General features: G+C 42.8%; 1 protein-coding gene across 11 annotated transcripts in view; it reads left to right on the forward strand.

Annotated features, from left to right (window-relative positions):
- Positions 1-25,459, forward strand: part of ep400 (E1A binding protein p400) — a 244,722-nt gene that overhangs the window by 163,201 nt on the left and 56,062 nt on the right. For all 11 annotated transcript variants that reach the window (XM_072240806.1, XM_072240814.1, XM_072240809.1 and 8 more), the window contains 5 exons: positions 7,584-7,745; positions 12,168-12,251; positions 23,030-23,164; positions 23,424-23,468; positions 23,840-23,993. In XM_072240806.1, coding sequence (XP_072096907.1) covers positions 7,584-7,745; positions 12,168-12,251; positions 23,030-23,164; positions 23,424-23,468; positions 23,840-23,993 — 580 coding nt within the window. The remainder of the gene's footprint in view (positions 1-7,583; positions 7,746-12,167; positions 12,252-23,029; positions 23,165-23,423; positions 23,469-23,839; positions 23,994-25,459) is intronic.

Consider the following 25,459-nt stretch of genomic DNA (forward strand, 5'->3'; position numbering starts at 1 on the left):
TCCTATGGACTCGGACCCCAAAATCCCTCTGATCCTCCACACTGCCAAGAGTCTTAGCATTAATACTATATTCTGCCATCATATTTGACCTACTAAATGAACCACCTCAGGCTTATCTGGGTTGCCACTTTTCAGCCCAGATTTGCATCCTATCAATGTCCCGCTGTAACCTCTGACAGCCCTCCACACTATCCACAACACCCCCAACCTTTGTGTTATTAGCAAATTTACTAATCCATCCCTCCACTTCCTCATCCAAGTCATTTATAAAAATCACAAAGAGTAGGGGTCCCAGGACAGATCGCTGAGGCACACCACTGGTGACCGACCTCCCTGCAGAATATGACCTGTCTACAACCACTCTGTGCCTTCTGTGGGCAAGCCAGTTCCGGATCCACAAAGCAATGTCCCCTTGGATCCCCTGCCTCCTTACTTTCTCAATAAGCCTTGCATAGGGTACCTTGTCAAGTTTAAGTCTTGCTAAAAACTTAATTCAACTAAATACCTTTGAAGAACAACCGATTCCAACACAACATATTCTTTGGAATGTGGGAGGAAACTGGCTCACCCAGAGGAAACGCCCATGTTCACAGGGAGATGATACAAACTCCTTAAAGACAGCAGTGGAATTGAATCCAAGTCACTGGTGCCGTAATAGTGTTACGCCAACTTCTGTGCCGCCCCTATATGAACTTTTTTGAAGTAAATTTGTTATCTTTTGCAAACAGGTTTGCAGATCATCTTGAAATCACATGGAATTTTGTAAATTCAGTGGAAGTTTTGATTTTGTTTGATAAGTTCAAAGTTCCTTACCTGCACTACCCCATTCTGGGAAACCTGCTCCCAGATGAAGTAGAAATTCATCCAAGTTGAATGAGCAGATCTGTCACATGGTGGAACATGGTTCAGTGGAGAAAAGGAAGTGTCAATATCATCAGAATTGTCTTTATATAGCTTTATAGCCTCTGAACTATTATAATTTATAAAATGCATATTGTGGGAACAATTTCCACTTTCAAAAATGGATTGCAAAGTACTGATTGTAAATCTGTGTTACTGCTTTGAAGGATATTGGACATTTTATGAGGTCACAGTGCTCTTTAATCAAGCTTCCCCTGCTTGCCCTAGCAGTTTTAACATCCAGCTTAGCACTGAATAGCATTTGATAGAGTTGCTCGAAGCACTCTGGATCATCTTGCTGTACAATGACACTGGGGAATTGCACATTATTACAACAGATTTAACAGCAAAGAGCATTTACTTTTGCAGAAACCCGGTCTTAGTTTGACCACAAGGTGGTGCTGTTGCTCCATGATCATAATCCATAGTTTATGTTCTGCACCGGAGGAGGATATTGTTACCAACAGGAGGAGACAATTCAGCATTCTAACGGAAGCAATATAAACAAGCCAATGCCTCTGCTGGCGACCTCGCAGGGAGTTATCTTGTATGACGTGTCCTCAGATCAATCCAATAATAATGTTCCAAAAAGTCAAAGTATATTGAATCCTTTATTAGCAACTAGCAAAACATACAATCTTGAAGTGATGAAACTTGTGAAACTAAAACTCGCGATGGTAAATATACATAAGTGGACTTATGCAAAGTTGAGCTATTTCAAATGTAATTAAGTGGTCAACAAAAGATATGACACCCAACGGTTCCCAGCTCTAAACTGCCGAAAACAAAGCATGACTACAGAACTAAAGCCTTTGCTTTTACCACACTTCCGCCCACGTGACTACCATGATAAACATAATAAATGCGCAGCACACAATACAATGCAGATGCACGGCTTCCACAAGCACCTTGAGTTCATTGGTTGATCTGTCACGGAATTCACTTACAGTGGATTCCGGTTAATTAGGACACACTGGGGCCATGGAAGGAGATAAAAGGTATAAAAAAGACAAGCTACCATTTAACTAAGTAGCATATGTATTTAAATGGAATACAGAGCAGATTAGAACACTACCAGTGCCTCTACAGTACTATAAATCTGTGTGTTAGGTCCGTCTTACACACACAAAATGCTAGAGTAGTGGTCGACAACCCGTCGATCACGATCGACCGGTCGATCTTTGAGACTTTCCCAGTAGATCCCGAAAAAAATCAAAAATAAATACACAAATACTGTTGTAATGTGAGCATTATAAAAATAAGTAATACTAATGAGGGTAATAGTAATTTAACAATAGTTTCACTACCGAAAGCTGTTTGTAAAGAGAGATTGTTTCCGGGTTGCGGGGTTTTAGTTCCATTCTTTCTGCCCAGTGCGCATGTGTGTAGCTCCCCCGCCATGCACTGCATTTTCAGCGTAGCTTGTGCTGCATCAAAGTGACCAATTAGATTAGATAAGAGTACAGACTGTCGCAAACATCAATTTACGGCAGTGGTCCCCAACCTCCAGGCTGCGGACCGATACTGATCCGCAAAGAATGCAGCGGTGCAGCGGTGGCCGGGACGCACCCAGCACATCTTTAAGAAAAAAGCCAAAATAAACAAACTAATTAATTAGGTGCCGCCCGGCACGTAAGTGTTGGCTCGGATCAGAGGTGACGCAGTCGGCAACCGCCTCTGATCTGGGCCGGCATTTACGTGCCGGGTGGCACCTAATTAATTAGCTTGTTCATTTCGTCTTTTTTCTTAAAGATGCGCTGGGTGTGTTCCGGCCACCGCTGCGTTCTTCAGGGCAATGTATCAGTCCGCGGCCCGGAGGTTGGCAACCACTGGATCAGAGTACAGACTGTCGCAAACATCAATATACGGCACTTGCTTGTGATATCTTGCAAGTTAGCTAGCTAGCGTGGCGGAGGCTCCATGAAAGAAGGCGAAAACGTACAAATTCCATCCAGAATGGGAAGAGGAATTTCTATTTACATTGGTGAAAGACAAGTGTGTATGTATGTTGTGCCAGCAAACAGAAGCACTGACTAAAAGAGGGAATCTGGAGCAGCACCGCAACACCAACCACCAGAAATTTAAAGCCACCGACCCCCCAAAGAGCGCAATTCGTGCCAGGAAAGTTGAGGAGCTGAAATCGGGGTTGAAGGCCCAGCATTCGTTTTTCACAAAACATGTGCTCAAAATAAGGCTGCTATTGAAGCATTCGTGTAAGTCACCTTTTGGCTAAACGCAAGAAGCCTTTTGCAGATGGCAATTTATTCAAGGAAGCAATGGCCATTACCGCAGAGAATGTTTTTAATGACTTTAAAAACAAAAAGGACATCACAACTACAATACGTGATATACCGCTTGGCCCTGCAACAGTGACAAGGAGGGTAGAGTCACCGTCAGAGGACGTGGATCGACAAGTGTTAAAGGGCTTGTCACTCTGTGAATATTTTTCACTACAGTTTGATGAATCCCTGGATGTAACACAAACAGCTCAGCTTGTTGTATTTGTCAGAATGGCTTTCCAGGATTTTACAACAAAGGAGGACTTCCTCACTCTTTTGCAATTAAAGGAGAGAACGAGAGGTGAGGATATTTACGAGTTTTAAAAATATGTCCGTGAAAATGACATCCCCATCACTAACTGGTGGCAATTACTACTGATGGGACCCCAGCAATACGTGGTGTACGTGATGGTTTTATAGCACTAAAAGTCAGTGCCTACTTCGAGTCAACTTATCTATGTGAAATTGCATTTTCACAGATGAAAATGATTAAATCTAAGTACAGGAGCTGTCTTACTGACAGACACCTCACAGACAGTCTCAGACTGGCTATCTGTAGTTATGAGCCAAATTTCAGGGAACTAGCAGAAAGTATTCAGCCCCAGTCATCACATTGAGTGCAACAATCATTTTTATTTATTTATTTTTCGTGTTGAAATAAAATTAAATAATGAAACTTGTGTGAAGTATTGTAATATTCTTAAAGAAAGACAGCTATGGCCTGTTTGATAATGCTAGTTACAGTGTTTTCTTGTGTTAATTAATTTGAAAGTTTGACAAAAGTATTTTGTGTAATTGAAATACAATTAGCCCAAATAAAAGGCCTCAAATTGGAAGTACAATCTGAGCTGTTTTTTCTATAAACTATTTAGTAGGTAGATCTTGCCTTTCACTAAGGTCAAGGTAGGGGATCTTGGGCTTAAAAAGGTTGGTGACCACTATGCTAGAGGAACTCAGCAGGCCAGGCAGCATCTATGGAAAAGATTAAACAGTGGACGTTTCGAGCTGAGACCCTTCATCAGGACTGAAGAACGAGGATGAGAAGTCAGAGTAAGAAGATGGGGGGAGGGGAAGAAGAAATACAAGGTAGTAGGTGATAGATGAAACCGGGGGGTGCTGAAATAAAGAGCTGGGAAGACATTGGTGAAATAGATAAAGGGCTGGGGAAGGAGGAATCTAATAGGAGTGGACAGAAGGCCATGGAAGAAAGGAAAAAGGGAAGAGTGAGGAGCACCAGAGGAAGGTGATGGAGATAGGGTGAGAGAGGGATATGGGAATGGTGAAGAGGGGGTGCCATTACTGGAAGTTTGAGAAATCGACATTCATGCCATCAGGTTGGAGGCTACCCAGACAGAATACAAAGTGTTGCTCTTCCAACCTGAGTGTGCCCTCATCCCAGCAGTAGAGGAGGCCATGGACTGATATGTCGGAATGGGAATGGGAAGTTGAATTAAAATGGGTGGCCACTGGAAGAACTCACTTTTTCTTGCAGACAGGGCTTAGGTGCTGGGCGAAGCAGTCTCCCAATCTATGTTGGGTCTCACCAATATATGGGAGGCCACGTCGGGTGCACCAGATACAGTGGATGACCCCAGCAGACTCACAGGTGCAGTGTCACCTCACCTGAAAGGACTGTTTGGAGCCCTGAACGGTAGTGAGGGTGGAGGTGTAGGGGCAGGAGTAGCACTTATTCTGCTTGCAAGTATAAATGCCAGGAGTGAGATCAGTGGGGAGGGATGAATGGACAAGGGTGTCGCATAGGGAGCAATTCCTGCAGAAAGTTGGAGTGGAGGAAAGGTGTGCTTGGTAGTGGGGTCCCATTGGAGATGGCATAAGTTTTGGAGAATTCTGGGAGAGTAATGGAAATTATGCTTCGCCCTGCACCTAAGTTCGATCCACCAGTAAAACCGTGGTCTCCCAGTGGAAACACATTTTAATTCTACTTCTCATTCCCATTCTGACATGTCAGTCCATGGCCTCCTCTACTGCCAGGAGGAGACCACATTCCGGTTGGAGAAACAACACATTATATTCCATCTGGCGTGCCTCCAACCCGATGGCATGAACGTCGATTTCTTGAAGTTCCAATAATGCAACACCCCTCCCCCCTCACCATTCCTCTCTCTCACCTTATCTACTAACCTGCCGATCACCTCCCTCTGGTGTTCCTCCCCTTTTCCTTTCTTCCATGGCCTTCTGTCCTCTCCTATTAGATTCCCACTCCTCCAGCCCTTTATTTCTTTCACCAATCGACTTCCCAGTTCTTTACATCACTCCACTACCTCTCCCTGTTTCACCTATCACCTACTACCTTGTATTTCTTCTTCCCCTCCCCCCACCTTCTTACACTGAATTACCATCCTTGTTCTCCAGTCCTGCTGAAGGGTCTTTACTCTTTTCCACAGTGCTGCCTGGCCTGCTGCATTCCTCCAGTGTTCTGTCTGTGTGTGTTGCTTAGATTTCCAGCATCTGCAGATTTTCTCTTGTTCTGTGTTCTTTTTACTGTAAATGAACAAAATTAGCACAGACACCAGGTGCAGATAATGGACTTTATACAATGCTTTCAATGATTGCATCCTCCAAATCTTCTTTTTCATTGTAATGTACAAAGTAGCTTCAAATTTTTAATCTTTCCTAACTTGTTGAAGTAGTGAAATTGTTTCATTTTCACTCCCGGCCGTTTCTGACATCTCCATGCTGAACTACAGTGAGCAAAACAGTTCTGAATTGCCTTGCTGCTTATTTCTTGCTTTAACTATCAGTGACAAAAGCTACTACCTTTTGAACAGAAGCACATGCAACTGACGCTATTTAAAAACATCGCTCTAAGCACAGTATAGTGTCTAACAGCCATGCAAAAATCAATTGCAATAAAATTCTGAAGAGCTTTGCATGAATTTACCATGAACAAATTTTAATTGGATTGGTATAACCATTCCCAGATCCTGAGAGCATAACCTTGATCTGTATTTAGAGCAGAAGGCTGGGTTTTTTCTTCGCAAGCAGAACAATAAATGAAACAAATCAGGAGGTGGATAATTGGTAAACGAATTAACACATTATACATAAAATATATTGGTTGTAATTGTTTGAAATCCTTTTAGGTTCAGAGGTAAATTTAAAGTGAGTCAGCTGAGTACTAGCAAGAGTGGTATACAGCCAAACTCCTACATCAGAGCATTTTTGCTAACAGAAATTCACACCACAGGTAAAGCCCTCCCCACCACAGAGTACTTCTACACGGAGCGCTGTCACAAGACAACAGCATCTTCCCCCCACTGTCCAGTCCATGCTCCTTTCTTCTCCATGTTACTTTCTTCTTAGGACCCACACCATCAGGTTCAGGAATAGTTATTATCCCTCAACCATCAATCAGGCTCTTGAACCAGTGAGGATAGCTTCACTCACCCCAACACTGAACTGATTACACAACCTATGGACTCACTTTCAATGACCCTACAACTCATGATCTCAATATTTGTTATTTCGTTCTTTATTATTATTACTTTGCTTTTTCTTTTTTGTATTTGCAGCTTGTTGTATTTTGCACATCAGTTGTTTGCCCAGCTGTGCAGTCTTTCTCCCTCTGTCCCTCTGAATATACCTCTTGCCCATCCTCTGGGTCCCCCCCCCCCCCCCGTCTTTCTTCCTGGGCCTCCTGTCCCATGATCCTCTCGTATCCCCTTTTGCCTATCACCTGTCCAGCTCTTGGCTCCATCCCTCCCCCTCCTGTCTTCTCCTATCATTTTGGATCTCCCCTCCCCCTCCAACTTTCAAATCCCTTACTCACTCTTCCTTCAGTTAGTCCTGACGAAGGGTCTTGGCCTGAAACGTCGACTGCACCTCTTCCTAGAGATGCTGCCTGGCCTGATGCGTTCACCAGCAACTTTGATGTGTGCAGTCTTTTCATCAGTTCTAATGTGTCTCTTTGTGAATGCCTGCAAGAAAATGAATCTCAGGGGAGATTCACAGTGATTTTCATAGTAAATAAAAAGAGACCGAATAGAATCGACCACCCAGATGGACAAAACCCCATCATCAAAAGACAACAAGCTGTGCCAATACAAAAAGGAAACAAAAGTAAACAATAAGTATTGAGAACATGAGATGAAGAATCCTTGAAAGTCAATCCATAGGTTGTGGGAACAGTTCAGTGTTGGGGTGAGTGAAGTTATCACCTCTGGTTTAAGAGTCTAATGGTTGAGGGGTAATAATTGTTCCTGAACCTGGTGGTGTGAATGCTGTGGCTCCTGTACCTCCTTCCTGATGGCAACAGTGAGAAGAAAGCATGGCCACAGCTTATCCCACTCACTCCAGTTGCAGTTGTGTCAGAAACATTAGATGGGGAACAGTGTCAATATAAATGAGCCTTTTAATAATATCCTTGTTACTTGTTCTGTCCAGGCACTGAATAGCATTGAGCAGGAGAGTGGTGATCTCAGTAAAGCAGAGTTGACAGCAAGGAATGAACACGAAGGTGGTGTTGACAAAGCCACAGAGAAGCGTAGGTGTGTGAGCTACGAGGAGCCTACCTACCTGGACGGATTGGCAGCACTTGTGGAGCAGGTGATTATTTTTATTTCTTCTGGTAATCTTTATTCATTGAGCCTTACGGAGGATGTAGTTTGGCCCTTCATATCTAAGCCAAACCATGTGAAGTATTGAATGCACTCCTCCCTGTCCCCCCGCCCCCACCCCAGTGTCCTGCTATTTATCCAGTTACCTCTACTTGTTATACATTGATATTGGAAGGATTTGGCTTTAGTGATAAAGTTGGAGGATTTGGTCCCCATTTTGAGGCACCAGATCAGTTTAAAACTATATTGCTATTGACAAGTAAACTCCAATCATATCAAAACCCCACTGAATCAGAATCAGGTTTAATATCACCGATGTATGTCGTGAAACTTGTTGTTTTGCGGCAGTAGTACAATGCAATGCATAATGAAAACTATTAAGTTATAGTAAGTACTGTATATATAGGAAATAAATAAGTAGTTCAAAAGGAGAAGGAAAAATATTGTAGTGTTCATGGGTTCATTGTCCATTCAGAAATCTGATGGCAGAGAGGAAGAAGCTGTTCCTAAAATGTTGAGTGTGTGTCTTCAGTCTCCTGTACCTCCTCCCTGATGGTAGCAATGAGAAGAGGGCATGTCCTGGGCAATGGGGTTTCCTAACTGCAGCAAGCCCTGTTCACCAGCTGCCCTGTGCTCACGTGCCTGCCTGCATCCAGTGGCCCAGCTATCAGGCAGTGAGGTGTTAAACAGGGGCCACGGAGAGCTGGCCAGTTTCTGTGATGCCCACAACTCTGTAGTCTCTTGTGGTCCCGGGCAGAGCAGTTGCTGTAGCAAGCCGTGATACATCTGGCAATATGTTTTCTGTAAAAATTGGTCAGAGTCAAAGGGGGCGTTTCAAATTTCTTTAACCTCTTGAGAAAGTAGAGGCACTGGTATTTTTACCCATGGCATCTTCGTTTGGTTTAAACATCTCTTGTACAAGATGTAACCGTGGTGTTACTGCATTGTTAATGTATATATTTTAAAGGCTGGAGGACAATTTCTTTACAAATTTATTGAATATCCCTGGAGCCTTTAAAATTCATTACTAGTTTTAATATCTAATGATGCATTTTTCTTGGAATTGTTTGAATATTTCTTTAGCCAACAGGCACAGTTGGTTCAGCATGACTGTGTTAACTGCAATAAATTATTCTTTATTTGTATCTTCAGGGAAAGTTTAATCACTGAGTTGCTTACAGCAGAGTCCAGCACCTCGTACCAATTCACTGCGTACATTAGCAGTCTGAGTCACACTTAAACACAAGAGATTCTGCAGGTGCTGGAAATCCAAAGTCACAAGAACAAAATGCTGGAGGAACTCAGCAGGTCAGGCAGCCTCTATGGAGAGGAATAAACAGTCGACGTTATGTTGATGGGTTTCGACCCGAAACGTCAACTGTTTATTCGTTTCCATAGATGCCTGCTGAGTTCCTCTAGCATTTTATGTGTGTCCGTCACACTTATTTAGTTTTGCTAAACTTTGTTCCTTATTTAAGAGCCTCTTAAGACCCTCTATGTTGTATCTGATTCCACCACCACCACCCCTGGCAGTGCATTCCAGGCACCCACCACTCTCTTGTGTCTTTAAAAAAAAAAATTGCCCCGCACATCCCCTTTGAGCTTGCCCCCTCTTGGATTAAATCAATGCCCACCAGTATTAGACGTTTTGATCTTGCGAATAAGATGGTGGTTGCCGGATGATGGCATGATATCTGTTTGGGAGAGTTTTTAAAATGGAAAAACCTTTGGACTGGGGCAGTTACACTCTCTCTACCTCAGAACTCCTGGTCCAGTGGTACGAACAAGCTTCACAAACTGGGATCCTCCTCGGTTGTAGTGGGTGACTGTGCATCTTCTGTGCCTCGTCATGCCCTTTGCTTTCCAGAGAGTGATGTAGAATTGCCTTCCTTGCTTTGGATCTCACTGTAGATCTCGTCCACCCAGTCTGTTGGCGCTGACTTTGTGTGCTAGGACAGCCATGGCCCTCTCTCACTGGGGTATGAGGCCTATGGCTACCCTCACCTGGTTTAGCCCAACTTTTAACTGGGGTATGGCTGCTGTCTCATGCAGACAGCTACTTGGAGCCACAGGTGAGAGCTGAGTGTCCAGTGGGGACTAAAGGTGAGTGAGCTTCCCTAGAATGGACATGACAAATTCTTTCACCAGAGGTGCTTGCCCTCCCACCATCCCATATACCCCAAGGGGAGAAAAGATACAGATACAGGCCATCTATCTGTTCCTCTCTTATTGTTATAAACCTCTGTCTGATCTACCCTCTGCCTTCTGTTGGCTAATTCTCACCACCTATTCACAATTAATGCTGATGGTGCAACTGCTAATGTCTAAAATCTGTGTTGGGTTTTGTCACGAACATGCTCCCTAATGTTAGATTGCTGTTGCAGCCAATTGCTTGTGGTTTTCTTAGTCAGGATGTGAAAGGTCATGGCGAGAAGGCAGGAGAATAAATCAGCCACAATAAAATGGTGGGGCAGACTTGATGGGCCGAATGACCCAAATCTGCTCCTATGTCTAAAGCCCTTTTGCATGACCAAGTTTAGAATTAACTGCATTTTTATCTTTGTAAACTTGCCATTGGGAGAAAAATTGCTGACAGTTTGTAGGTACTTCATTACTTATGGTTTCTAGCTGTTCATCAGTGACTTATGACAATCCGAATAGAATTTGTTCAAAATGCTGCAGGAACTCAGCAGGTCAGGCAGCATCTATGGAGAGGAATAAAGAGTCAACGATTTGAGCCAAGACCCTTCATCAAGTCCTAATGTTATTTCTCTGGATTTCCAGCATCTGCAAAATCTCTTATGTTTAGAATTTCTTCAGGGTCTCTTTATGCAAAGCATTTTTGAGGTTAATTGCAATTGATGGTGCAGATATTTTGAATAAGTACATTCAGACTGGACTGGATGGCATTTCATTGTATTACCATCCACATGGGCTTCTCAGACAAGACAATTATTTACTGCCTATCTTTAATGCTCTTGAAGTTAGTGGAGCTGCTTCCATAAACAGCTGCAGTTTGGAGGAGATGCTCCCTAAATATGGGTGGTGGGGTGGAGACTTATCTCTACTAAAGGAGGTGCAAGGTGCTCCTTCCCTCCACTAGTCTGAAGGTTACCACTGGGCAAGGTGTAGTGCTTGCTTAGCCCCTGATCAGGGTTACATGAAGCCATGGGAGCGGATGGTGGATGGTCGTATGAGCAGCTGATGTATATCACAAGTACTGGTTATGCAGCCAGTGACACCAGACAGACAATCTCTGAAGAGTATTGATAATGGCTGGGGTCACCTGTCTTGTTAAGACACTGCCCAGAAGAAGCAATAGCAAGCCACTTCTGTAGAAAACATTGCCAAGAGCAGTCATGGTTACAGATAAGACCATATTCGCCCAAATGAAAATAACATAGCACATGATGATGATGATGACTCTCTAAATGCTCTTGAGCAGAGACATCCAGGTTTAAACTCATCGACAACGAAGGAGCTCGTAGCGGCGTGTAACGTGGATGAATATGGAAGTAATGGCATTTCCTCTTCATCCTGCCCTAGTGGAGTAAGTTAGTGCTGGACCTGTAGTGTGAGCTTTAATTAGTGTGACACTTCCAGCATGGGGTGTTGAAGTCTGGCGGTCAATCCCGGCGGCCTCTATAAGGTGTCTGTACATCCTCCCTGTGGAATGTGTGGGTTTTCTCTGGGTGTTCTCGTTCCTTCCTAAAGTCCAAAGACATACTGTTAGTAAGTTAACTGGTCATTGTAAATTGTCCCATGATTATGCTAGGGTTAAATCAGGGTTTGTTGAGGGTTGCTGGGTGGCATTTCTTGAGGAGCCAGAAGGGCCAATTCCATGCAGTTTCACTAATAATAAATACCCAGCTCTGTAGCAAGGTGTTCATAGTCCATTGTTATATTGTCATGTTCCATTAGTCTAATCAGACAGAGAGAGTATTCACTTCTCCAGTCTACGTGTCATGCTCAGTGATGGCTATGCACTTTGATCCACAACCCATCAACACAAAGTGCTGGCATTGACATCAATCCATTCTTCAGAGTACTGGTTGAATAAATGTTTCTCCATTACTGCATGAAGCTCTAGCAGGTCGTACAGGACAACACTGCCTTCAAGATATAGACTGCAGGTAGATCTCTCCATATAGTTGTTTCAAGGATAAGCTTTTAACATGCTAAATGAACTATTTCTAGTTACAACAGAACTTCCTGCCCTTACTACAGTTGTATTCTCACGAAGTCCTTGCTCTGTTTTTAATAGAAGAGCTGAAAATTAGCTGTGAGCACCTTAAACTTTTCCAATTATGCATCCATTGCTATCAATGTTACTGGTTTATACCAGATACGTTCAGCAATATAATGACTCTGTGAAATTTCCATTCTGAAATTGTGTTTTGTTTTCATGCAGCTTACCCCAGTTGAAAAGTACGCAATGAATTATTTAGAGCTGACACAAGCGTTTATCACACCAGCAGAGCAGAAACTACCTGAAGTAAGTAATTATCCACGTGGAATGAAAGGACTCTGGTCTGAAATTGTTCCATGATTCTGACTATGATGGAGAGGGATATATTATTACTCTTGAAATCTAGTCTAGAGACCAGTATAAAGTTAGTTTCTGTTTCCAGTTGCTGAGAATTGGTTCTGGATGTTATAAATTTTGGTTTTAAAGATGGATATGTAGTTGGTTTTGGGTGATGGTGGAGGTACGTCTTTATCAAAGGAGGTGTAAGGCGCTTCTTCCCTCCGCTAACCTGGAAGTCCCCCTTGGGCAAGCTGTAGAACCCGCTTAGCCCATCGGATCATGATAGCCCACCTTGTACGACATGGCACATAACAAATATAGTTGGTCAATTAACAGATATGCAGCATCGAGGGGGGCCACATGGAGTCTTGGTATGGAGTAGACGTGTGTCCCGGGAGTTGCGCCTACCTTCACCTTTTGCCTCACCCAAATAGCAATTAATTCTTATTTTTTAAGTGACTGATGTGAGCTGTAACAGGCTGAACGAAATAACAAAGCCAGGTAAAGGGAAGAAACAAGAAAAGGGCGCAGGAGAAGCTAAAGTCAATGCTGCTAGGGCCCCGGTCCCAACTACCATTGAAGAAGTCCTTGTGGTGGTAAACAAACTGTACAGTTTAGTAGACGGGAGACATGCAGAGCATAATAAGTCAATCATGAACCTAACAGCGGCTCGAACCAAAGTCAGTAAACGTGTTTCTTTAATGGAGAATGCCGTCAAATCGTATGAGAGGCGAATGGAAGAGTTGGAGAGGCGGCCAGAACACACAGCTACAGGCTAAGGTGGATGACCTTGAAGCTCGGTCTCGCCGTCAAAACATTCGCATTACCGGGGTTCAGGAGAAAGCCGGAAACAATAAGCCGATGGAATTTGTAGCCACGTTGCTTCCGAAGTTGCTAGGGGAAGAACATTTCCACCAGCTGATTGAAGTGGACCGTGCCCACCAGAGCCTAGCACCTGCTAAAAGTGACAGGCCAAGAGCTATTAAGGTGCCAGAGTCAAGGATGTCTTTGATCGATTGCATGACATTCTGAAGTGGGAGGGTGACCAGCCAGATGTCTTGGTGCAGATCGGTACCAATGACATAGCAAGGAAGAGTGAAGAGGTCCTAGACAGTGAGTATAGAGAGCTTGGTAGGAAGTTGAAAAGCAGGACCTCGAGGGTGGTAATCTCAGGATTGCTACCTGTGCTAGGTGCCAGTGAGGGTAGGAATAGGATGCTCTGGAGGAGGAACAAGTGGCTGAGGAACTGGTGTAGGGGGCAGGGTTTCAGATTTCAGGATCATTGGGACCTCTTCTGGGGCAGGTGGGACCTGTACAAGAGAGACAGGTTACACTTGAACCACAGGGGGACCAATATCCTTTCAGGGAGGTTTGTCAGTGCTATTGGGGAGGCTTTAAACTAGATTTGCAGGGGGATGGGAACCAGAGTGCCAGAGCTGACAGTGTGGCTGGGGTGAAAATAACTGATATTGAAAGTTTAGGCAAATCGGCTGATAGAAAGGTTGTGAGTGGTGGTAAAAATCTTCTGAGGTGTATATATTTCAACGCTAGGAGTATTGCGGGGAAGGCGGATGAGTTGAGGGCGTGGATTGACACGTGGAATTATGATGTAGCAATTAGTGAAACTTGGCTACAGGAGGGGCAGGACTGGCAGCTTAATATTCCAGGGTTCCGATGTTTCCGATGTGATCGAGGCAGAGGAATGAAAGGTGGGGGAGTAGCAGTGCTTGTTAGGGAGAATATTACAGCAGTGCTCAGGCAGGACAGATTAGAGGGCTTGTCTACTGAGTCCTTGTGGGTGGAGCTGAGAAACAGGAAAGGTATGGCCACATTAGTGGGATTGTATTACAGACCACCCAATAGTCAACGAGACTTGGAAGAGCAAATCTGCAGAGAGATAGCAGGCAACTGCAGGAAACATAAAGTTGTGGTGGTAGGGGATTTTAATTTTCAATACATTGATTGGGACTCCCATACTGTTAGGGGTCTAGATGGTTTAGAGTTTGTAAAATATGTTCAGGAAAGTTTTCTAAATCAGTATAAGAGGGACCAACTAGAGGGGATGCAATATTGGATCTCCTGTTAGGAAACGAATTAGGGCAAGTGACAGAAGTCTGTGTAGGGGAGCACTTTGGTTCCAGTGATCATATCACCATTAGTTTCAATTTGATCATGGACAAGGATAGATCTGGTCCTAGGGTTGAGGTTCTGAACTGGAAGAAGGCCAAATTTGAAGAAATGAGAAAGGATCTAAAAAGCGTGGATTGGGACAGGTTGTTCTCTGGCAAAGATATGATTGGTAGTTGGGAAGCCTTCAAAGGAGAAATTTTAAGAGTTTGTATGTTCCTGTCAGGATTAAAGGCAAATTGAATAGGAATAAGGAACCTTGGTTCTCAAGGGATATTGCAACTCTGATAAAGAAGGAGAGGGAGTTGTATGAAATGTATAGGAAACGGGGTAAATCAGGTGCTTGAGGAGTATAAGAAGTGCAAGAAAATACTTAAGAAAGAAATCAGGAGGGCAAAAAGAAGACATGAGGTTGCCTTGGCAGTCAAAGTGAAGGATAATCCAAAGAGTTTTTACAAGTATATTAAGAGCAAAAGGATTGTGAGGGATAAAATTGGTCCTCTTGAAGATCAGAGTGGTCGGCTTTGTGCGGAACCAAAGGAAATGGGGGAGATCTTAAATAGGTTTTTTGCGTCTGTATTTACTAAGGAAGCTGGCATGAAATCTATGGAATTGAGGGAATCAAGTAGTGAGACCATGGAAACTGTACAGATTGAAAAGGAGGAGGTGCTTGCTGTCTTGAGGAAAATTAAAGTGGATAAATCCCCGGGACCTGACAGAGTGTTCCCTCGGACCTTGAAGGAGACTAGTGTTGAAATTGCAGGGGCCCTGGCAGAAATATTTAAAATGTCGCTGTCTACGGGTGAAGTGCCGGAGGATTGGAGAGTGGCTCATGTTGTTCCGTTGTTTAAAATAGGATCGAAAAGTAATCCGGGAAATTATAGGCCGGTGAGTTTAACGTCAGTAGTAGGTAAGTTATTGGAGGGAGTACTAAGAGACAGAATCTACAAGCATTTGGATAGACAGGGGCTTATTAGGGAGAGTCAACATGGCTTTGTGCGTGGTAGGTCATGTTTGACCAATCTGTTGGAGTTTTTCGAGGAGGTTACCAGGAAAGTGGATGAAGGGAAGGCAGTGGATTTTGTCTACATGGACTTCAGTAAGGCCTTTGACAAGGTCCCGCATGGGAGGTTAGTTAGGAAAATTCAGTCGCTAGGTATACATGGAGAGGTGGAAAATTGGATTAGACATTGGCTCAATGGAAGAAGCCAGAGAGTGGTGGTAGAGAATTGCTTCTCTGAGTGGAGGCCTGTGACTGGTTGTGTGCCACAGGGGTCAGTGCTGGGTCCATTGTTATTTGTCATCTATATCAACGATCTGGATGATAATGTGGTAAATTGGATCAGCAAGTTTGCTGATGATACAAAGATTGGAAGTGTAGTAGACAGTGAGGAAGGTTTTCAGAGCCTGCAGAGGGACTTGGACCAGCTGGAAAAATGGGCTGAAAAATGGCAGATGGAGTTTAATACAGACAAGTGTGAGGTATTGCACGTTGGAAGGACAAACCAACGTAGAACATACAGGGTTAATGGTAAGGCACGGAGGAGTGCAGTGGAACAGAGGGATCTGGGAATACAGATACAAAATTCCCCAAAAGTGTCACAGGTAGATAGGGTCGTAAAGAGAGCTTTTGGTACATTGGCCTTTATTAATTGAAGTATTGAGTATAAGAGCTGGAATGTTATGATGAGGTTGTATAAGGCATTGGTGAAGCCGAATCTGGAGTATTGTGTTCAGTTTTGGTCACCAAATTACAGGAAGGATATAAATAAGGTTGAAAGAGTGCAGAGAAGGTTTACAAGGATGTTGCCGGGACTTGAGAAACTCAGTTACAGAGAAAGGTTGAATAGGTTAGGACTTTATTCCCTGGAGCGTAGAAGAATGAGGGGAGATTTGATAGAGGTATATAAAATTATGATGGGTATAGGTAGAGTGAATGCAAGCAGGCTTTTTCCACTGAGGCAAGGGGAGAAAAAAGAACCAGAGGACATGGGTTAAAGGTGAGGGGGGAAAAGTTTAAAGGGAACATTGGGGGGGGCTTCTTCACACAGAGAGTGGTGGGAGTATGGAATAAGCTGCCAGACGAGGTGGTAAATGCGGGTTCTTTTTTAACATTTAAGAATAAATTGGACAGATACATGGATGGGAGGTGTATGGAGGGATATGGTCCGTGTGCAGGTCAGTGCGACTAGGCAGAAAATGGTTCGGCACAGCCAAGAAGGGCCAAAGGGCCTGTTTCTGTACTGTAGTTTCTATGGTTCTATGGTTCTATTGCGAGGCTACACCACTACCAGGTTAAAGAGCTGGTGCAATGGTTGTCCTGGGAGAGAGCTCTGTTGCTATATGACGGGCGTCCAGTGTTCATTTAACCTGGATTTAACCTCGACTACCATGAGGAAATGTCAGGATTTTCAGCACATTAAGGAGAAATGCAAAGCCAAGAAAATTAAGTGTGGATTCCGGTATCTGGCGAGGTTTGTGGTTACAGTTAGCAATACCATGAGTGCATTCAGCACTGCAGCCGTAGCAGAGGAGTTCCTGAGCCGGGAAGTTAAAGATTGGCATTTGGACACCGTATCAACCTAAAAACGGATTAACGCTGGGTTATTGGATTCATCGTTGATCGATAGTGGCTTCATCTGGAGACTTTGTTCAGCGCATGAGGAACTGAAAAATAAGTTCACACTAGAATGTGGGTGAGGACTGATTGTTATTGTTTATTTTTATATTTCGTAGTGTATTTGTGAAGAGGTGTTTCTCCCATGTTTAGTGAGTAATGGATGGTCATCTCGCTATTCCGGGCCATGTGTTGGCTCTTGGATATAGCTTTGACTCTAGGTTAGGGGTATGGAAGTACTACTCCTGGTGTGTTTTTATTTTTGGGAGGGTTTTTTGTGTTCCTCAAGGGGTTGTTACAGCACATCTATTTGTTCGAGTTACAGTTTGTGTTATGCCATGACCATACAGCATATTTTTTTTAAGCAGCAGATATGACATCTAATTTGCATATGCACAGCATTGGTGAGACTAAACTTGTCAGCTGGAATGTACGGGGGATGAATAGTCCACTGAAGAGAGGGAAGGTGTATGCACATCTTCGGACACTCAAAGCTGATATTTGTTTTCTCCAAGAAATGCACATTAAGAAAAGAGCAGCAAAAGTACTTTGTCCCTCCTGGGCATCTCAGATCTACCAGTCAAATTTTAGTACTAAAACTAGAGGTGTTGCAATCCTAATTTTTAAAAAAACCGTACTATTTATTCACACACAAGCTATCACTGACCAGAGGGGCAGATATGTAATAGTAAGTAAATTCTATACCATTGACTCTGGTGAATGTGTACGGGCCCAACTTTGATGATCCAACTTTTTTCCAGAACCTCTTTAAGGCCATGCCTAATCTGTCTGACTCTAACATAATTATAGGTGGAGACTTTAATTGCATCTTACACTCCCTCCTAGATAGACAACGTCCCCAAGTTTTTTCACTTAAAATAGTGTAACACTTAATAATCTCATGCAATTGTATAACATAGTGGATATTTAGAGGCTTCTTAATCCCACGAAGAAGGATTTTTCATATTTCTCCGCAGTACATAAATCCTACTCTAGGATTGATTATTTTCTGTTAGATTCGAAATTAGTCTCATCAGTAGTCAGTTGCACTTACCATCTCTTTACTACTAAAACTCTCATGCTCTGTCTGCCTGTTTGTGACCTCCAATTAGCGCAAACGGTGTGGTGCATTACAGCGGCACTTTTTTTGGCTAAATCAAATTAAAATGCCCTGACTTACAGAATGCAGGCAAAGTTCAGTGTTAGATATTCATATAAAATTGCTCATTCACCAGAAATCAATGGGCTGGCTTTCACCCGAGACCCGATCGGCCATCATGGAAATCGGGACGCGACAGCCTGACGCATGCGCATGGCCAGCCTCAGCAGCGACAATTTCTGGAGCAAAGCGGCAGGCAGCTCTATTTCGAGGGGTCACATTCTGCTAATCACCATCAGCATGTGCAGGATTGAGATAGATCTAACTGCCACCCATCGATAAGAGATAATTAAATCTTATTGTAATAGCGTACTTGGAGACGCCCATAAAACCCTTTGCTGCAGTCAAAGGACAGCGGTGACTATATCACGTCCACTTAGGAGAGCGCCAACCCCATCAACAAGAATAATCAATATCCTTTGGTGTTAGTGCTTCGTATCTTCTATCCAGCATTAGGGTAAAAAAAAAATGGTCAGCCTAATTATGCCGCGTGGAAAGGGAAGGGGGACATTATGGAGAGATGACGCCAAACATCATTGGGAAGCGGCAAGGAGAGGGAGAGAACAAGAATCGGATGAGGCCAGGGCTGCATGACTCCAGGATCAAAGAGTCAGGACAAAAAAAGATGAGAGAAGAAGAGACAAAGGAGGAGAGGCATGCACATCTCCAGGATCAGAGACAAACAACAAACAGCAGAAGAGCTGAAGAGATGGGGGATGAAAGGTCTGCATGTCTCCAGAATGACAACGAGTGGCAGATAAACCAGAAATGATGCCATCAAAAGTGTCCTTCGTTGAATGAGGAGGAGCTATATTTGCTTTTCTACGTGTCGTTCTTCTTTGATAAACTCAAGTTTTCTACTTCAGTTTCCAAAGCAAAGCGATACCAGTAGCATTCAGGAAAATTTAATGTTCATTCTGGTCACATCAGACTGCACTACCCTTCTCTTAAAGGGTGCCCCAACGGGTCACCCTGTTGTCTAGTAATATACTTATATCTGATCATATTCCTTTCTCCCTTATACTCAAATTGAACCACAAAAGAGGTGAATATAGTTGGTGTTTAAATAATGCTTTGCTAAAGGACAAGGATTTTTGCTCTTATCTTTCAGATAAGCTAGATCTATACTTAAGCACCAATGATGTGGGCGGTGTTGATGATTCCGCTCTTTGGGAGGCCACGAAGGCAGTTATTAGAGGTTGCATAATAGCATATGAGACAGCGGAAAAAAGAAGATTCAAGAAAAGGTTAACTGAGGTAGATGATCAGTTGGCAAATCTGGAAGCTTCTTACAAAATAAACCAGGAAGCAGAATTACTTAATAAGATTACTGCCTTACGGTATGAATATAATTCTATAATGTCCGAGAGTGTTTCAAAACTACTGACACAAGTCAGACAGGTATTTTGAGCTTGGTGAAAAGCCCCATAAGTTATTAGCCTGTCAGTTAAGACAGATGCAGGCCTCCAGGGCCATACATCATATAAAGGCGAAAGATGGCTTTTTATTGACAGACCTGGAAAAAATTAATGTGTTCTGCGGAGTTCTATGTTAATGTTTACCAATCACAAGGTGGTCCGGATGTTGAAGCTATGGAAGCATTTTTTGATAATCTAAATCTGCCCACGCTGTCAACAGATTCAGTAAATACACTTGATGCTGATATAAGCCTAGATGAGATCAAGAAGGTCATCTCTTCCCTCCCCAATAATAAGGCAGCGGGTCCGGATGGTTTTAGCATGAAATTCTTCAAAGTATTTGGTCCAAAATTGTCACCTCTGCTCTTACGAATATTGAATCACTCTAGGGCAGCTTCCAGATTGCCACCCACTCTATGTAAAGCCAATGTTTCTGTGATTCCAAAATCAGGCCGTGATGCCAAGGTGGTTTCATCATATCGCCCCATTTCACTGCTGCCCATAGAAACCAAAATTCTTGGGAAAGTCCTGGCCAATAGGTTAAAAGAATGCATTTGTTCTATTATTCATTCTGATCAAACTGGCTTTATGCCAGGTAGACATATGTATTTTAATTTGTGTCATCTTTTCAATATTTTATATACAAAACATGCAGAAGAGGCTGTAGTCATTTCATTAGATGTGCAACGTGTGTTTAACCAAGTGGAATGGCCATATATGATGTTTGCACTTAAGAAATTTGTATTTGGACCGTCCTTCATTAAATGGATTGAGATAATTTATTCACATCCATCTGCTTCTATTATCACTAATCAGAATATTTCCTCCCCTTTTGCAATTCATTGTGGGACTCGTCAAGGCTGCTCCCTTTCTCCGTTTTTGTTTGCAGTTATCATTGAGCCACTGGCTGTTAGCGTCAGACTGGACCCTTTGATATCTCCCATTGATATGCATGGACATAAACATCACCTTTCGTTATACGCTGATGATGTCCTTTTATATATCTCCAGCCCACAAATATCAATACCCTCCCTGACTCTAATTAATAATTTTGGTAGTTTCTCAGGTTTCTTTATTAATTGGGATAAGAGTGAACTAATGCCAGTCACTGCAGTGGTTAATACAGCGTACTAACATTCCATTCCTTTTAAAATAACATGATAATTTTTCCTATCTTGGTGTGTCTATTACAAAAAACCTAGATGACCTTTTGCAAGTGAATTGGCGAAACAAAGTTGAGCAGGTTAAACGCAATATTGACTTTTGGAAAACCCTTCCAATTTCTTTGGTGGGGAGGGTTAACACAATCAAGATGATTGTACTGCCACGATTTCTTCATCTTTTCCAGTCAATTTCATGTTTTATACCTCTGTCATATTTTAAGCAATTGGATTCAATTTTATACCCTTCATTTGGAATTATAAAGCCATTAGAATACTAAAAAAACACCTGTCAAAGCTCAAGGAAGCAGGTGGTTTTGCCCTACCGAACGTTAAAATGTACTACTGGGCGGCCCACCTATCCATTCTTGCGTGGTGAAAAAAAGGCCCACCCTCTACCTCAGACTCGTGCCCAGCATGGTTACTCATAGAGCGAGTGCTTTGTAAGGAGATTTCCTTACCAGCTCTCCTTAATAGCCCCACTGCAGTTAATAAGTCACATTTTAGTAACAGCTTCGTGGTTGGCAGCACTATGAGAATTTGGAAGCAAATTCAACTACACGTTAAGGCCCCAAAAACTTATATTGACACTCCGATTTGTGACAATCATTCCTTTTTGCCTGGCCTGAATGATACTGTTTTTTTTTACCTGGAAACAGAGAGGCATCTGTAGTGTAGGTGACCTATACATTAATGGAAACTTTGCCTCATTTGTGCAGTTACAAGCAGTTTACAATATCCCTGCATCTAGTTTTTTTAGATATTTACAAATTTGAGATTATGTTAGGAAATATATACCTAACTTTGAAGTTTTCGACAAACATGAGTCCCTAGAGGCAATAAATAAATTTGATCCTGTTACTCATAGTGCAGTATCCTATTTTTATCAGATCCTACATAATGGGGCTCAGGTGAATACTGCAGGTTTTAAACAGGAATGGGTGGATGAATTGGGTATAGAACTGACAGAGGAGGTCTGGGATGAGTGTTTAAAGAGTATACATGATTGTTCGGTCAACGTCAGACACAGACTTATAAAGTGTTAAACAATACGTAGACTCCATTATTCCAAAGAAAAGTTGCACAGTTTCTACCCTGATGTTTCACCAGTTTGTAATAGATGTAAATCTGTGAGTAGTAACTTGTGTCATTCATTCTGGTCATGTTGTAAGCTTTATGCATACTGGAAAAGTATTTTTCACTGTTTCTCTGAGGCTTTTGGGAAGCGGTGGGAACCAGACCCACTCATAGCCATCCTTGGAGCAACAAGCTCCCTATCTTCAGCCAATAGGTATGAAAAAATGGCTGTATTGTTTGGAATGGTGATTGCTAAGAAGTTAATCCTGCAAATGTGGAAAATGGACTCTGTCTACGTACGATCTGTGGTTGAGAGAACTGACAATTTGGAGAGACTGAGACTATGTAACGAGGACAGAGGGGACATCTTTGAAAGGATATGGGGCCCTGTATTGGACTTTCTTACGGGGTGAGGACTGAGGTTTTTTGGTGTGGTGCACCTCTACTGTGTATGTTTACTTTTGCCTTTATATTTTTCTCCCTTTTGCTGCTCAATATTTAATTTGATTTTGTCAAGGTCGTGGTATTTGTGGATGTGCTGTTTTTTTTGTTTTCTTGTTTGTAATAAAAAAAATAAAAATATATTTAAAAAAACAGATATGCAGCATCAAATGTAGAATGTGGGACACACTGGTTAAAGGTGACCATTTCATTTTTCTGAATGCTAGGGATTGCAAGGCTATGCAAACCAGAGTTTCTCTTTCTCATTTGGGAAGTCACTTAATCCAGCAGTGCTAAATCTAGGATGTGGAGTGAGGAAATTTCACTAGCAAAGAGTTTTGGGAACCAGAGCTTGTCACTTTTGCTTGGCACGTCTTGATTAGATTGCTAATGCCTGGGATTCTGAAATGCCAATTTCTGAAAGAAGGCCATCCGATGTGTCCTTGAATTAATCAATAACTTGGGGAGTTTATGTAAAATTTAATTGCTATTTTCCTGTTGCCACTGATTTGAATCTTAATTCACAGCTTGAACATCAGCGTAAAAGTTTGCCAAGCTTTGTTTAACGTGGTCATAGTATGTACTACTGCAATAATAGATGTTGTTATTGTCAAACCATTAGTATTGAAAGAACCAAATCATTTGTATAGATACCGACATGAAGTTATAGGGAGGTTTTCACCACTTTGAAAGAACAGTCCTCTTGTGCTGAGCCATAACTGTAATTTGTGCCGTTTCTGCCTCAGGATCAGGTGAAAGCTGCAAAGCGAGTGTGGGAGTTTGGACAGTTGCACAGCCTGAAAGAGGAAAAGAAGAGACAGCTAGAAGATGAAGAAAATGATGTGCTGTTCACTTACAGCCGGGAGGATGCATACAACAAGGTATATACTGGTTTCATTGTGACGGGAGTCTCATGCTGTTGGTGCACTGTGGGCACTGTTCCTCCTGAGCAGCCTTGCAGTAACTGAAATGCTCCTGCACACGTGGCCTTCGTTGCTGTGCAGCTGGAATTTTCTTTTACTAAAGTACCCTACAGTTTTCAGGCCATGTTTTAAAAAAATTATTCCTGCTCAGAGTGGTTTGTGCTGTTGATTGAAAAGACAATTTTACTCAGTTGTATTTTTTCCTCTCTTTGTAAAGGAGTATGTGAAAGAAGTTAAGGATGGCCAGCCTGAAATAATGCCCGTGAGTCTATTTATTTATTTATTGAGTTACAGCTCTGGCCTTTCGAACTGCACCACACAGCAATCCCTCAATTTAATTCTAGCCTAATCACTGGACAGTTTACAACGATCAGATAACCTACTAACTGGTGCGTCTTTGGACTGTGGGAGAAAATCAGAGCACCTGGAGGAAACCCATGCAATCATGGGGAGAACATTCAAACTCCTTACAGGCAGCAGCAGGAATTGAACCCCAGTCACCTGTACTGTAAAGCGTTGTGCTAACCACCATGCTGCCATGCTGTCCTATTGCACCCACTTCTTTCAAAAGGATTTAGAATCTTTCTTAAGTTTAAAAGCTGAATGGATTACATTGCTTTCTATCTCTGGCAGATTTGGACGCCTCCCACACCGCCCCAGGATGACAATGATATCTATATGGATCCAGTAATGTGCCTGATGTATGATACTACTCCGATTCAGGAGTCCAAACTGCCCCCTGTTTATGTCCGAAAGGAACACAAGAGATTAAAGATGGACCCTTCAGGTGAGGAAGCATGTTAGCAATGTGCAGCTGAAGTAGAACATGGGCACGTTTCATTAATTAAAATATTGATCAAGGAAGAGATCTAGACTTAACCACCTCCCGCCCTCCCCAGTCTTGATGTGGCCTCTGTGGTAGGAGTGTAATAGTGATCATGAGGGATCCCTACATGATCCCTCCATAAATTGATGATAGAAATTTGATAATGCATTATATGGTACATTGAACGTTACAGCACAGGTGCAGGCCATTTTGTGCTGAACCAGCTAAAAAGGCAAATCAAAAATCCCAGGCACTGATCCCTTCTACCTACACCATGCCCATATTCTTCCATCTTCCTTGCATCCATTTGCCTAACTAAACATCTCTTAAAAGCCTCTAATGTATTTGCCTTTACCACCATACCAGGCAGTGCATCTCAGGCATCCACCACTCTCTGAGTAAAAAAACTTACCCCTTTCATCACCTTTGAACCTACCCCCTCTCACCTTCAATGATATTAGGCATTTCCACCTGAGAAACAGGCCACCCTCAGGATGGAGGAACAACACCTTATGTCTGTGTAGCCTCCAACCTGATGGCATGAATATCGATTTCTCCTTCCAGTTAAAAACAAATTGCCTCCCCGTCCACTCTTCTTCTATTCCTCACTCTGGCCCCTTGCCTCTCCTTACCTGCCTTTCACCTCTCCCTGGTGCCCTTCCTTTCTCCAATGGTCCACTCTCCTGTCTGATCAGATTCCTTCCTCTCCAGCCCTTTATTTTTCTATTCTGCCTGGCTTCACCTATCACCTGGCTATTCTCCTCTCCCCACCCCCCAACTTTTTTATACTGACATTCTCTGCCTTCCTTTCCAGTCCTGAAGAAGGATCTCAGCCTGTGTTTGTTGCTTTTGGATTTCCAGCAACTGTAGAATCTCTCGTGTTGATAATATTCCAAGTGCAGCCTCACCAGTGTCTTATACAACATAAACTTGAGATTCTGCAGATGCTGGAAATCTTGAGCAACACATATAAAATACCAGAGGAACTCAGCAGATCAGGCAGCACCTATGGATGGGAATAAACAGTCGGCACTTCAGACCAAGACCCTTCAACACATCCTGATTTATTGCTGTCCATAGATGCTACCTGGCTTGCTGAGTTTCTCCAGCATTTTGTGTGTGACCCAACATCTATACTCATTTTGCAATATGTGCAACCCCATGTCAGTCTCATAGTGAAGTAGTTTAACCCGTCGTTATATTTTGCCTCCTATACTAAAAATGTCACCCACGTACAGGGAGGTTTTATATAGGTGCATGGGATGGTGGGTCACTTACTTACTGCCCGTTACGCCGCTAACATTTAGGGCAGCAATGAAGGTCTTCTATCTCTGGCAGTGTTCAGAGCTTCCTTCACATGTCAGTAGCTTCCTCTCAGCTTTCAGTACTGTCAGTTATACAAGATTCGGGTGGAGACTCAAGAATAC

This window comes from Mobula birostris, chromosome 22, assembly GCF_030028105.1.
Source record: "Mobula birostris isolate sMobBir1 chromosome 22, sMobBir1.hap1, whole genome shotgun sequence".
NCBI lineage: Eukaryota > Metazoa > Chordata > Chondrichthyes > Myliobatiformes > Myliobatidae > Mobula > Mobula birostris.